This window comes from Thamnophis elegans, chromosome Z, assembly GCF_009769535.1.
Source record: "Thamnophis elegans isolate rThaEle1 chromosome Z, rThaEle1.pri, whole genome shotgun sequence".
NCBI classification, from domain to species: Eukaryota; Metazoa; Chordata; class Lepidosauria; order Squamata; family Colubridae; genus Thamnophis; species Thamnophis elegans.
This window is the reverse complement of record NC_045558.1, coordinates 101,093,380-101,109,138: the sequence shown is the minus strand read 5'-3', so window position 1 is coordinate 101,109,138 and position 15,759 is coordinate 101,093,380. Positions and strand designations below refer to the sequence as shown.

The window sequence follows — 15,759 nt, the reverse complement described above, 5'->3', positions numbered from 1 at the left end:
GGTGAGAAGAAAAACTGTAGCTTCTATACACAAAATACCAGCTAAAACTTATATTTTCTAGTATTGGCATAAATGCATGCACATGGACATTTTTTGCTGCAGGTAAATGTCATTTTCCTTTTCCATTCAATCATTTATTGTGCTTTGTAAAGGAGTGTTGCAGTTACTATAGGGATCTGTATTTAAATACATTCAATTAAAGCAAAGCCTACCCATACCTGCAAGTAACACGTAATTGAGAATCGGAGATATGGGAGGGTGGAGGAATCTTTCCACCAATGTCTGGAGGATTAAAAAAAAATTAGAAAAAAATACAAATCAAAGCAAAACAATAGTTTATTTTAAACCTAGAAGAAATAAATTATTTATTTATATCCCTATAATACATGGATATTCATGTGTATGTTGCATCTTTCAATATGAATAGCTTTGAACTCATTAATCTTTGGATCACTGTAAACCTTACTCCTTAGATTTCTACATTGAAACAGAAAAAATGGCAGCCGCATATAAAAATGTATCCTTAGGAAAGCTGCATTTATAAATACATAAAGCGAAGCAAAATAAAAGTAATGAAGTAAAAATAAAAACACCTACTCCATCTTAAGGTAACATTCTTATTAGGCCAACTCAAGTTTCTAAAATAACATGCAAGCTAAAAACGCTTCACCAGACAAGATGAAAAAAAATGAAGAGGAAAGGGAAACAGCTGGTGTTTAAGACATGACAACACCAGGTTACACTCTTGGGTAGAATGTAGGAGTCTGCAGACAGGCAAATGATGGGAGAATATAATCTGTTAGAATACATAAATGCCTTGCTAGACGCATCTATAATATAATGTATATATCATATATACAGAGAGCACTATTCACCAAGAGGGGATTTTCTTATAAAGAAGCACTTTCTCAAAGTACTATAAATCTCCAGTAATAAACCACCTGTCTCCTTTGTATACTTCAAATAATTTACTACATGGTACATTCAAGTTTATTTTTGATATTCTAAGTACAAGAAATTTTGCCTAAGTGAATGAAAGGAAAGGAAAGCCAAGATTTGCAGCCAACATAAAAATCCACATGTGACGGAAAACTCCAGATAAAATCCAGGAACGCTTCCAAAGATTGTGTTCAAATACCATTCCTTCCATTTATATATTAAATATGGAAAATAGGCATTAAAAAGTGCACATTTGACAATCCAAACCATTGGGAAGTCTACACTGCTTAGGTCCCCCCACTCCCCACTAAATCCACACAGCAGTCATATAGATTAGGAAGCCTAGACTGGTCAGATCTCCCTATTAAATCCACATAGCCGCCAACATATGTTCTGAAATAACCCATTGCCCAACTGCAAAAGGGAAGCTGTAAATGATTCCTTTTCTCCATATCAGCACATAAGTGACACAATCGAAAGGTTAACATTTGAGAGGATGTGACCTAAAAGCCTAAATCATAGCTGGTTCCTTTCATGAACTTCTATCAGCCCTCTTTAAACTTCAATATCTTAGAACCATGACTCTGCTTTTTTTCTTCCTCCTAATCTCCTACACCAACAGTAATGAAAATCAAAAGACTATCAAAATAAAGGTAGAAATATCAAATATTGGAAAAGTACACATAAAATGAAACCAGAAGGGAAACTTTGCTCCTGAAGTCAATGAGAGCTACAATAAAGATCACTTCTGGAGAAGAACCGCTGAAGTGAAAACAGCTCCACTGAGGAGATTGGAGCCAACAACCCCAGTGGAATCACAAATTTGTGAATGGATCAGCTCATCAGGATTATTCTCCAGAAAGAGAGAAGATTTAAGATCTCCCAGAAGTGCTCCAGAGTTTTGCCCCCCCCCCCCCGCCCAAGGAGATCACAAAACACTCGTATCTGGAAGTTTTAGAATTCTGGGAGATGAGGGAATGCCATCTTCACTCAAACCATAATTGGCCCAGGGTTAACACACTTCCCTTTTCTAATAACTTTTGGAAATTGTTTATTAATTACTTTTTAGCTATTAGTAACCTTGAAAATGACATGTTTTACACCACTGTGTAATTTTCCTTCAACACTTTGCAAAAATAAATAAAAGTTTAATTTTAAAAAAACATTCATTCTTTTTTGGAATAAACAGGAAAAGAAATTGTGAGAATATTGATTTTTGAAAATTACAAACAATTAGGGGTCCAGATGGATTTGAAATAAGACTTTGATTTAATTAGAAAGATCCTTCCCATTGGAAAGCAATTGTTTAAAAAATGATACCAGAGGGAAGCATAAGGATATTTGTGAAGAATTGACCCAGGAGTTAATGTTAATAGTGTCTGTCTTTATATATAGACTGTGTTTAAAAAAATGTTATGGAAGAGGAACAAATTTTCCTGAACGAGATTGAGACAGATCCAAAATTTGATTTAAAAATGAAAGGCTACAAGAATGATATAGAAAAAGATGCTAAACTGGATATACAAATGAAACTGGCTGATGTTTTAATAATTAAAAAGGATATGTAAATAACAAACCAAAAGAGCAACCTGGATAATTTTCTATAGTGGATATACAAAAGGGGCTTGTTAAATTCTTGAAAGGTTTTGTGAGAAGGATCAAAGAAAAAAATGAAAAGAAATCAGTTCTGAGACATTATTTGAAGGGATTAAAGATTGCTAAAAGTAAAAGGAAGGAATATAAAGTTGGTTTATTTGATCAATGTTAAAATAGATGTTATTTCTCTTATCTCCTTTAATAGACTTTTGCTAATAGGACTGAACAAGGTTTTAAGAATATTTTTATAGCTAACAGAAGAGATTTGGGAAGAAGAGATTATTTGTTGTATTTTAAAAGTTGATAAGTTACTAAAATTGTTTATATTTGTTGTGATAAAGGAAAAGCATTTGTTTATATCATTTTTCTTCTTGTTTATAGTGTTATTTTTTTCTTTGCTTGTATTAGTTTTTATCTTTTTAATTATAATGTTTAACAACTTTACTATTTTAAAAACTTACAATAAAAGAGATTTAGTGACCATACATATCTACAGAAAACCAAGGATTACTGAAAGGAAAAACTAAAACAAAGGGAGAATGTGAGAGAAAGAACTACCCTGCATAAGTTCTTCCTATTGATGGTATACTGGAGAAAGACATATCCAAGTAATCTTAACAGGAGCACTCTTCTAAGATGAAATATCCCACAGCACTTTGTTGCACATTCCATCTCCAAGCACTACGTTGAAGAGTTCCATATTAAATTGCATGTGCCATTCCTCCTACGTGGAAGCTGATTTTCAATAAAAAAATATTGTAACTAAGAAATGAATTATATGTAATAGAAGAATCTTGTGTTCTTGTTTATTATTTTCTTGTTCGTGCTGCCTAATATGTTCCAGTTATTCTTGGTGGCCTCAGAAGTCATGTGGAAAACTCAGAAAATGTTACTGATTATATAGTGGTTAAAGTGATGGATTAGAATAGATGAGACACAACTATAAGTCCATCTTCAAGCATGGAAGTAGACAGGTGCCTTTAGACCAATTACTGCCTCTCAGGCCAACCTTCTTCACACAGCTGTTGTCAAGAAAAATAGAAGAATTGAATGCTATGTATATTGCCCAGAAATGTTAATAGATAAAGGAAGATAAATCCAGAACAAGTTTAATGAGGAAATCCATTCATAATGCTCCATAATTTCAGGTACATGGAACAGTTTATCACTTCTCTAACCATGGTGCCTACTGGGGCATTCAAAATTGCAAAAATGTCTCCCAATATTGCGTGCAATAATCAAAACTGAGAACAAGGAGAATAGGTGCCCTTAAATAGGTGCCCCATTCATATCAACGGAAAGGGCTGCCCACCAAATTATACCCTAGAGATTAGATTTGCTGCTTGCCTTCTGCTATTCACAAAATCTAAAGTTGGCCTCGAGAAGCAACTATTTCACCATTGCCTCATAGGAAAGTCAACCATGTGGACAGAATCAGGCTCAGAGAAAAAGATGAGCAAGAACTCAAAACAAATACTCATCATCAACTTGGTCTCTCCTTATAAGTTCCCACCCATGAAATAAGTGGCATCAGATGCTTCTGGGGTTATGAAATAGAAAGAAAGCCACACATTTATACCTCAGGACAAGCAAGAACTCTCAGCAAATTCTCAGCATCTTTTTAGAATCAGAGTCTGAAGGCTGAACCCTAATAAGGTAGAATTTGATTAGGTAGAATGGGGAATAGGTTTAAAAGTTATGTAACAAATGGAAAAACAGAAGGAACTTGCTGGAAGTATTATGACAGCAATGGGAGGAATCAAATAAACAATCCATCCTGTAGCTGCATGATGTGGAATAGGGGGAAGAGCACCCCTAGAATTCAGTGGGATTGCAGCGCAGCTGTCAACAAAAAGATCAATATAGGTCGATTTACTCCTTATTTAGTATGTTCCTGCTCTGCTTTTTTCCATTATGGAACTCAATGCAACTCATCTGGAGTTCTCACTTAGTTTCACATCCTGACTTTGAGTAATTAGAAGGGTAGGCAGGGAACAAATCCAAGATTAAGTGTCAAGATACAGACCAAAATTGTGTATGAGATCGAAGGAAGGTGCAGTCTGCATTAAGAAATATAGGGAGGCTCACAAAAGCCAGGCATACTAGGAAAAGGGGAAGGAGGCAATGAAAAGTGAGGGGGGTGGGGAGAAAACACTAAGCCCAGATGGCATACAGGGAAAGTACAGGAACAGCAGATGGAAAGGGCAGTAAATACTGTAGGGAATGTAGAAGCACAGTTCCTACCATCAGTATGGCAAGTAATAGGCAAAGTGGCCAGAAAATAGAATATACAGCTCACTGATGTTTTAGTTATGTTTTCCATTAAAAAACAACTATATCTTTAATGACATTGGCCCCTTTGTTGGTTGCTCCATCCCATACCGATTACCCTCTTCCTACTTTATTTTAAAATCTTTCCAATCCTAGATGCTGTAAAATTATTGAGCTTTTTTAGAATAGGACATAATTTAATACAGAAAATTGGATTAGGAGAGAGGTACACAGGTCCTAGGATTAGAAAGGTAAATAGAAAGGAAAAGGGAGGTTATGGATCAGGAAAGCAATTAACAGGGAACAGCCCAGAGTCTAATGGGGAGAAGATATGCAATTGGGAAGAGAGCGAGAAAAATACAATATTAATTTCGATTAGGCAGCAACAAGATCAAAGTGGGGGAAGGGCTGAATTATCACAGGCCCTTCTGGGGAAAAGGGGGGTGGAAGGCAGGAGCAACAACCTGATATAAAATGGAAAGCAAAGTTGAAAGGGTAACATGAAATAGAGGAAGGGGTGAGAACTGATTTGACTAGGGGGACCATCGCAAGGGATAGTCAGCATAAATACTAGATGTGGAGGGCTTCAACCTTCTAGTTTTTGGGGAGGGAGAAACGGCAGGGGGGAGGGGAGCTGTACTAAAAGAAGGTAAGAGAATAATGGGGTTCAATATTACAGATGGGGTAGGGAGGAGGAATGGTACAAATAACTATGAGGAAGCGCTTGCTGCTCTCCTGAACAATCGCGCATCATCCCCCCCCCCTTTCCCCGGAGACTCGAGGCGCTGGGCCGAGGCTACGGGGCACACGGTTTGCTACTCGGCGATGTCCCCCCCAACCTCCCGGGGGAAGTCATGTCATGTGGATGGACTGTCTCTTTCCCGGGAGAGCAACGGCATCATCCTCGGCAGCAGCCCAAGCGAGCGCATTCTCGGGGAGGCAGCACCACTCTTACCCCTCAAAAGCTCCCCTGCTCCGTTACGAAACCCCCTCCCCGTTCGCCCGGCTGATCCCAATTAGGAGATGGGGGTTGGACTTACATCACTTCCCAGTTTGCTTGACAAAGAAAATCCATCGTTAGCAGCTGTAGACCATGGAAGTGGCTGTTTTGGGGAGGTGCTTGCAGGAGATGGGTACGCGGGAGGGGGGGGGGGGAGAAGCTTCTCCGGTGCTTTTCTTCCTCTTTTGCTGTTGCTTCCTCGGGCTCTTATCCCTCCTCGATTTCCAGCGGCCCTCTCCTATTCCCCTCCCCCAGTCTCACACCACAAAATGTGCAGCCGTCAGACTGGCAACACCATAACGCATCCCACGTGGTGGCTTCACCTTTTGTGGCCTAAGGCAGCTTTGCCACACCTCCCCGTGGCCAAAAATAAAGGGGAAAGGGCAATCTCACTATTGCCAGAGGGGAGAAAATGATTTAAAATGGTCCCCTTCCGCCTCCGCCTTCCTTCGGTAGCCTGGAATAGCCTCTGTACTCGCTCGCTCTTCCAGCTCCTGTTTCCTGCTCCTGATAACATACACACGCGCGCGCGTACACAGAAACACGCGCACACACAAACGCAGGAAACAGTCACAGAGCAAGTAGTATCTACATTTTTTTTAAAGAGAACCTTCAAAAACAGTACTTTTCCTTTCCCCCGCCCTTAAAATATAACATATCGTAATATAAACCACATAACATTAAGGAATTTTCCCAAAAAGGTTGGCCCTAGAGTTTTGGTTAGGGTAAAAATCCAAATACGTTTTCTTTTCTTCAGATAGTTCTTAGAAGCCACACACATAAGCATGCTGATCTAGCTTCCGGAGTTATTCAATTCTTTTTTTTCAAGCAAATGATTACTTTGGTAGGATCTACTAGTACTCAGGTTATCTCAAGGATTTGGTGGATCATAGTCCACTTTCTGATGCCTCCATACCTAGAGGATAGGGGGTTGTGACACTATATATATATATATATATATATATATATATATAGATAGATAGATAGATAGATAGATAGATAGATAGATAGATAGATAGATAGATAGATAGATAGATAGATAGATAGATGAGAGAGAGAGAGAGAGACAGAGAGACAGAGCGAGACAGAGAGACAGAGAGAGAGAGAGATAATTTAGTGTCACAACCCCTGGTATGCCCCAATTATGGAAGGAAGCGAACTGCTTCCATTCTCTGTCCATTGGCTCGTCACAAGAGACCATCCAGACAGAAAGCCCAATATTTTACTGTTGCCTTTGTTACATTTTTGTGTTGTATATGTATATGTATATATGTATGTATTTTTATATATAAAATACAGCTGTGTGTGTAAAAATATTGTGTGTGTATATGTGTGTGTATTGGAAGGGTGGGATATAGAAGCAATGAGTTGGTTAAGATGATTTGAATTCATCAATAAGATTTCAGATGCAAAATAAATCCTGGAGACTTATAACTCAGATAAGGCTTTTAAAAATGAAAATCAAACATTTGGCAACTAGTTGATATTTATGATGGTTGCAGCTTTAGACTTTCTGATAAGCAAAATTAACGGGGAAGCAGATTCGCTTAACTTAAATTTATATTCTACTATATTTCTCAAACAGCAAAAAGATTGGTTTATGAAACATTCACATCAAACTCTGGAAAATCATCATCTAGGAATGGTGCAATGTCGTTTTTCCCCCAAAAAATTTGTGCACACTGAACCAGCAGTAATGCTGGCAGCAACCCACCTCTGTTCCTAACTCATAATCTTTCTTTCTAATCTACCTCACATATTATTAAATTGGGAAGGTGAATTAAGCCAAAGTACAGATGGTTCTGAGAAACAATCAGACAAAATCTGGAAAATACCATATTATTGCCACATTGGATCCTTAACTTAATACTGTTCCTCACAAACCAGGAATAAAGCCAAGAGAAAACCGTGCATTATTCAAACAAACCAGATTTCCAAAGTCTTCATCTACTAAGTCTTAATATGGGTGGACTTCAATTCCCCAAATTCCTTAGCCAATGATATTTTCAGCTATTTCTAGGAATTGAAGTTCACCCATCTTAAAGTAGTCAATTTAGATATAACATGTGATAGTGAGAAGAACTTTGACTATTTGGTAAAGCATAACAAAACACATGAAAAAAAGTTTGGGTTCACATAACCACATAAGATTTTTACGAATATAGTACATTGAATAGTTCAAAACCATCTGGTTTCCCACAAGGTAAAAGAAAAACCCTTAGGGTATTAAACTCAGTCCTCATTTAGTCAGGCTGGGATAATCTCAATGATTTCTTAGAGGGCTGCTGTTATGTAGCTATAAAGTATAAGACAGTTTCAAAAAATCAGTCTAGGAAAGAAAAAATAGTTTTGTATTTAATTTATCTAACTCACAGTTACTGTAGTTTAGTCCATCTGTCCAATCTTTAAGCAGTGCTCATATGCTGGACATTAAGCTTGAATCCCCATCTTTTACACAGCTGTGTTCTCTTAAATGTCTATCATTATAATTCCCCCAAAATGTCCTAGAACATCACAGAAGGGTCTGCCAAGCTAGGCCACTCTTTGTAAAATTTATAAATTACATTTCAATAATATTTCTACAAGGGACACCAAGATTTCTTTCTTTTCCTAACTTGATGCTGGATATGGATTCAAATTCCAGAATCCAAAGATAATGTAGCCAGAGAATTAGAAGAGATTGCAGTGTCAGTAATGCTGCAGTACAGGCCTGAAACTGAAATCCTGAACTGAGTATTATCCTCAAAATTATCAAAGAAAAACATTAAGAATATGCCCATCCACAGATCCAATTCTTCTGTAGTAGAGCATGAGAGGCATCCTTGCATTGTTTCCTTACCAAAGAAGACAAGTCACATAGATATGTTTCACACTGATATCTTCTCCTAACAAGTCAAGAAGTTACAGGTCTTCTTCTAATATCCAATGTAGTCTTTATGGAATCCTTATCAGATATGAGTGCCTCCCACCAAGACCCCAGGGTTATTATTTGTCCAGGTACCAAAATCTTGCACAATCATCATTCTTCTTCAAAAAATTTTAGCAACTGGAGTTTTTCAGTGCCATCTTTATTTTTAGTTTGTCAGAATTGCTGATATTGGCCAAACAGTGTGGTTCCTTTTACCTAGCAGGGCCACATAAAAATCTAACCCTCAGCATGGATTAAAAGAAAAGAAAATGGAATGTCATTATTAAAGTTTTATGTTAAATATAAAAACAATTCACACCTCAAATATCCAGTGGGTTAATTATTGGAATATTAATTTTCAAAATAATTGAAATACATCCAAGACCTTTTAGAAATACAGTATGACACAATGCCACTCTTGGGAACATTTTAGATATATATATATTTTAATGGAATTGTAATGTATATCTTAAAAATAAGCTTGACAGAACTATAATATAAAAGATACAAGAAAGCATTAAAAGATACACAATTGTTAATCCATTTTTTTTTGCTGAAAACCAAATAATTTTCAAAGGACTTGATAATTTCAGAATTGGTATGCCATGAAGCAGAATTCCCTTCTCTCCTCCGTACCATAGTGAATTGAATTTATGTAATTGTCCAATATCACATTGCATATTAAACCTTCAAGTAATTCAAGCACAAACAAGTCAACTACAGTAAAGTTATTTTAGCATGTTGCGCAAATTCAGAAAAATATCAGGAATGGCTATGCAAGTACAGCTCTTTGTATCAGAAGACAGAATTGAAATTTGATCCAGCCTCAAAAGAAATCCTACGGGATTGCAGCAAAGACAGAGAAGCAGGCCAACAGCACATAAAGCTGATTCCATCAGCTCATGGAAGATGCTAGATTCATCAGGATGACACCTTTATCTTCTTTAGCAACCATTCCATCAGTTTAGCTGGAAAAAAATGTCTACCCCCTTTTGTAGACATTCTGAAGTGGTAGTTTTATATAATTTCATGATTGGAGGAAGTCCTGGAATCTGCTTGCAATGCTAGATAGTTTAGGAGAGCATACATGCATATATATACCTAGCTGGATCTATGAACACACACACTACACGCACAAAGCACCTTCTTTCCTCCCACAATTTCAGTGTAGCTGAGATTTCAAGACCCAAAAACGTTACAGTTCCCATAGTATGTGCCCCTGTCTCTGTTACCTAAATGGCTTCTAATGCCCATGCTGCAAGTTTCTTTTTATGTCAGGCTTACTGACCATAAAGTGCCTTTAAGGCAGAAGTTAGGACATCAGATAATCTTTTTACAAAGAAGGTGCATTGGTCAGGATAGGATTAAAGAGGCAATATGATAAAAGAGAAAATATGAAAAATGTTGAAGAATTGCAGCAAAACATTTTACACAAGTTTCTCATAGTCCTTAGAATCATTGCAAAATATGTGTTTATAACACATGGGCACAAAAATGATGTTGCATAGGTATATAGAGTTAACAGTGTATTAAAATGTATGTGATTCATGAACACTTAGAAATATTTATAACAAGCCTATAAAAAAAAGTTCTAGTATTTTCATACTGCAGAAAACAAAATGCAACTGGGAGAGAACTTCTCTAAAACTAACCAATGAATTCCTTACTCAGATGACTAAGCTCAGGTCAACATGTAGCTCGTATTCATAACTACTCTTCTACACCTTTTGCTGGTGTAGAGCAGGGGGGGTCAAACTGGCAGCTCCCGGTGTGGATGCGTCACATGCAGGTAACACCCACCCCAGCTCCACGAGGATAAAAAAAATTGCAAAATGTCACGTGATGGCAACATGACGCTGTGAGTTTGACACCCATAGTGTAGATTAAGAGCTCTGGAACACAGAAACATCAGATTCTGAGGACCAATTTATTTACTCTTGAGCCAAAAGACAGTATGAATTATACCAGCACCCTAGCACCAATTATCTGCAGTTGGAATGCAGTAGAGATTACTTATATCAGTGCTTCCCAAACCTGAGTAAAATACCCAAAATGGGATAAAAGTGGTTTTTCTTTGGGTAACAATACAAAAACCCATTATCCAATCACAATATGGAAGTTTAACTTGACTTGAAGTATTTTATTTACATTGGATAAAGAGGATTTCTGATAAGTGCCTTTGGGTAATGAAGAAAAAAGTTTGGGAAGTGCTGATTTATATAGAAAGACTGTATATAAGAAACCATTAGAGGTGTTTATGCAAGCAATCCAAGCTTTGTGATACAAGAACAACCAGTTAAGAATCCTTTGCAAAAAAAGAAATATAATTTGCAAAATAATCAATTGGAATCCAAGAATGAACAATAACAACACAAACATCATGTAAACAATATTTTGATAAACATTAACAATCAAGATCACCCATAAAGCTAACCAGGAAGCATGACTTAGAAGCCAAACTGTCTTAGTTCACACAACGTGTCAAAATCAAACCAACCGCACTACTGTATGCTTATTATTCATACTGTAGGTCTCTAGGCTGTGCCTATATATTCCCACATTACTTGAGCAAATACAAAATAAAGATTAAAAGGTGGACGTAGCAATATGAAACCTGGCAACTACCTATGAAGAAGTCTAGATTTGCAGAAAATCTAGATCTTTTTATCACTGGTCAAAGGGAAGCAAGCATCCTTTCATGGCCTACAGATCAGAGGTAACTAGTTTGATGCATAAATTGTATGTCCTTTGTTTTGTATTTATTGATTTGTAAATGGATATATAAATTGATCCTGTAATTTAAACCTACAGATTTTCTGTATTGGTTCCATGGTAGTAAGTAGTGTACTCAGTTAGATGAAATACAAATTCAAAATGTGAATGTCAACATAGTAGGAGGGAAAGGCTGTAGGGATTCTGGTAACCTCTGGGATGGTTGCATAGCCTGATGTCCAAGAATCTTTAGAATCTGTTTCTACCAAACATGGAGTCTTTCTTTGGACAATGGCTGATTTCCACAGGACTGCTTTTCTCTAAATAATCACAGGACCTACTCTAGTTTTTATTGCATTTTTAAAAAATACTTTTTTTCTTGCTAAATAACAGAGAAGTTAAAATTCATACTGTAGAACTAAACTCTCTTTACAGAGAGGGGGAGTCCTAAGAGGTTGGAAGGAGCAAGAAGACAAAAAAGCAGGCATTATTTTCACAAGGATCTTTTCTTTCCTTGTTTACTATAGAATATTTGAAGTTCAGACTGAGACATTCCATCAGCTCTGGTGCTAAAATTAATGGCTAGAAGTAGGATGGATGGATTGCTGGATCACGAATTAAATACATACATTCAATCCCTTTCCACTTTTCTCCAGCCAGCCTAATTTACAAATGACTCTGAAGAAAAACAGAACTGAAGTTAGAAAGATGAACAGCCACTTAACAACAAAATAGAAATGGACATGTTTATAGATGTTTCTTTTTTCAACTGAGATAATAGAGAAGTGTAACCTATCTATTCTGCTTTAGCCTCTTTCTATGTAGCAGAAATATTTTATATGACATTCTACTCGAGCATGTAGATTTCCAGCTGTTATGGGTAATTCCCCCCCCTTCTTTTTGATCTATTGATAATTTTTAAAAGAAAAAAAGGGGAAAGAAAAAAGTTGATTCGAAAATATAATATCAGTAACCAGACAAAAGAATTACCGAAATTATATACTGAATAAGAATTAAGTAATTAATCATAAAAAACAAAGTACAATTAATTATTTTAACTTCAGAAAAGATGTGGATCTGAGATAAATGCCAAAATTATATCATTGTTAATAAAGATTACAAAATAAAAATAACTAAACATATATTAAAATATTGTCTTTCTGTCTGTCATCTTCTGGCTGTATTATTTTTCCAAATAACTCAAGGCAGGAGAGCAAACATATCCAACACACCTTTCTTCTATTTTTCCAATATGCACCCTGTAAGAGCCAAGGTGGCGCAGTGGTTAAATGCAGCACTGCAGGCTACTGCTAGATCAGCAGGTCAGCGGTTCAAATCTCACCGGCTCAGGGTTGACTCAGCCTTCCATCCTTCCGAGGTGGGTAAAATGAGGACCCAGATTGTTGGGGGCAATATGCTGACTCTCTGTAAACCGCTTAGAGAGGCCTGAAAGGCCTATGAAGCGGTATATAAGTCTACTGCTATTGCTATTGCTATTGTATGGTAGGTTGAGCTGAATGTAACTGGCTTGAAGTCACCCGGCTGCTTTTTATTGATAAGGCTAGACCTGAATTCAGTCTTCCTGTTTCTCGCCTAGTGCCTTAACTACTTGTACTGTGACTTAATTTTGTTTGTCTCTCATTGCAATTTCCCCCCCCTTCAAAAGCCGTACTCTAAATGCTTACTTACCTTGCTATGTAATATTTAGTATACGTGGATGCCATTCTTGTTTTAAATCTTTGTTACAAATATATGCTGTTAATTTTACTATTTTTTTCAAGTATTAAGGTAAACTTTGGGCCATGTTTTAAGGTGTTATGAATAAATTTAGCTCCACACCGTTTCCATTATCCTTCAGAAGAAAATAACCTTGGACAGACACTAAGAACATGTCCATTTTTCCTGGGTTTTAAAATTCAGTTAAGGATATTAGGGTTAAAGTAGAAAATAGCCTAGAGCCTTAACCAAATCTGAGATCAGTTCATAAAATGCTTTAAGCAGGGGGCATATCCTATTAATGCTTGTTATAATATAGGAATCCAGTCTCATATGCCTTGTTCTTGTGACATAAGATGAACTGGATTTTGCTTTGCTTTTTGCTCTCCATCCCAGTTAGTTAGTATTTTGAAGACATGGTGATAACATTATAAAGGAGTGATGCAAAATTTGAAAAGGAAAATGGGTATGTTTGCACTGCAGACTATAAGAGTGTTAATTTAACCAGTGAGAATGCCCCCCCATACAATTGCCATTGCAACTTCAGCCTGAGTGAAACTAGATTGGCCTTAGTCTGATGTTTTTGTGATTAAACTAGCACAACCCACATTTAGCAGAGTAAAATCTGAATTTTGTTTGATTTTGGTTCAAACAACCTCTTGATGTTGGATAGCCTGTTACCTTTTGGCATATTCAAGTTAGCTTCTCCTCTCCTGAAGCCCTGGCCTCTTTCCTTTTCTGCCACTTGTTTTCCTTTTTCTAGTATGTTAACAGTTCTCAGCTACTATTCTATGAATGTATACCAACAGATCCCAATACTCCAAAATCTGGTTATTGGAAAAGCTAGCTTTACAATAATGGTTTCCCAGCTTGTGTGGATGGCAGGTCTATTTTTTTTTAAATTACAAAAAGCATAATTGAAAATTGGCCACTCTACTTCTGCATTTTGCTAGTTATGATTTGGAGGTTCTGACAGTCACAAGAGGTAGGAGGAATGCTGCCCCTATCCATTCATATCCATACTTTTCTTCTGTAGGCTCCTTTAAAATTTTTGCATACAATCATGTTATTACTATTAACTGGACATGATCTAGATGCATGGACTATCAGAATTATAAACAATGGCCATGTTGATGAAGAAATTCTGAGTTTCAGATCTGAAGAGGATCCTGGTTTGAGAAAGCCGAGTTTGAAATCAGTGGACAATACTAAGAAACTTGATAGAGAAGCTTGTAGAATCTCAACTTGATTGGCTTTGGACCCAATACTCCTTCACTCTGTAAAAATACATAGGTTATCTGCCCATTTTTATGGACAGTGTCCTCTATTAATTAAAAGTGAAACATTCTAATACAAACACATAGAGAGCCAATTTTATTTTTATCAGGTTTCAAATTAGAAGTAGAAGTCAGACTCATGAAGCTTTTTAAAGAAATTGAGCACTACTTTATTGACTTATCAGTCACTTTAGATTTTCAAAAAATAATTACTTGGATGTCCTGTGGACTGAACTAAACATAATCATCGAACATGGATACATATTTAGTTATCATTCTAAACTGTTTTGGCCGAGTTTTGGCCGAGTTTGTCATGTGCACCAGCCATCAGAGTAATAATTTATGGTTTAATGTCACAAATTATTCAGCCTACAACTTCAACAAAACTACATATAGAAGTGGCAGAACTGGGGGCTGAGCTAAAAAAGGATCAGCCTAGAATACCTACATAGCCACAAACTAAATCTAACCTCCCTTGAATTCCATTTACCCTTATCTAACTTCAAGCACGTAATCATTCATTAATGTGCACAGGCATTAGTTTAATTGGATTTTCACATATAAACCTGGTATTTTTCTTCTGGTACAACTCATGGTTTAGCATCCTGTGATGTCAGCCATATGGTGATGATTCATGTTGCACTTCTGGTTGGAAATTGGCATAACTCTAGTTTGAAATAATGTTGGATAATTCACACTAGAGTTCAAGATCAAAGTATTAAATTTCAAAGTTGGTCCAGATGTAGTTACAACTCAGTTCCTGAAAATATTGCTTTCAATGGTTTATTCACAAGAATGTTAAGTATGGATGCTCAATGAGTCATTTTACGTGAAAGGAACAATGGATGTTTTTAAAATATATATATATATATTCATGGGATAAGCCTCAATAAATACTTTTTGTAATTTCAATCACTACCCTTTCAAACAAACTGGTATTGTAAAATCTTGCCTCATTGCCTTCTCTCTCTCTACCAGGCTAAAGCTGACCTTCCCAGTCTGGTCATGCTTATTGTTCATATAATATTTAAAATCACACTAACTACTTGCTTCATACTAATTCCTGCAATGGTATTGCTGCCAGGTCTGTGCAAATTTCCAAAGGGTTGTTTTTTAAAAAAAGTTAAACAACTTTCAAAGATGCCTCCCTCCTACTTCTAAAACAGAAGTGACCACATTTTGATTTGCTCACTGCTGAGACCTTCTCCAACAGTTTCAAGAAGTTTCTTCAGGTGGTACTGAAAGCCAGAAAAAGTGTTGCAAACCAAATGGCTTATTTGGTTTGCATCATTTTTGGTACTTTTGGTATCTGTGCCCAATAACCTGTAATCAAAGCAAAT

General features: G+C 36.6%; 1 protein-coding gene across 3 annotated transcripts in view; it reads right to left on the bottom strand.

Moving 5' to 3' along the window:
* The window catches only part of TBKBP1 (TBK1 binding protein 1), a 74,947-nt gene extending 68,635 nt beyond the window's left edge, over positions 1-6,312 (bottom strand). For all 3 annotated transcript variants that reach the window (XM_032237532.1, XM_032237531.1, XM_032237534.1), the window contains exon 1: positions 5,847-6,312. Coding sequence is in view for 2 of the 3 variants with exons in the window: in XM_032237531.1 (XP_032093422.1) it covers positions 5,847-5,881 (35 nt within the window). In the remaining variant the exon portion in view is untranslated. The remainder of the gene's footprint in view (positions 1-5,846) is intronic.
* Between the last annotated feature and the right edge of the window lie 9,447 nt (positions 6,313-15,759).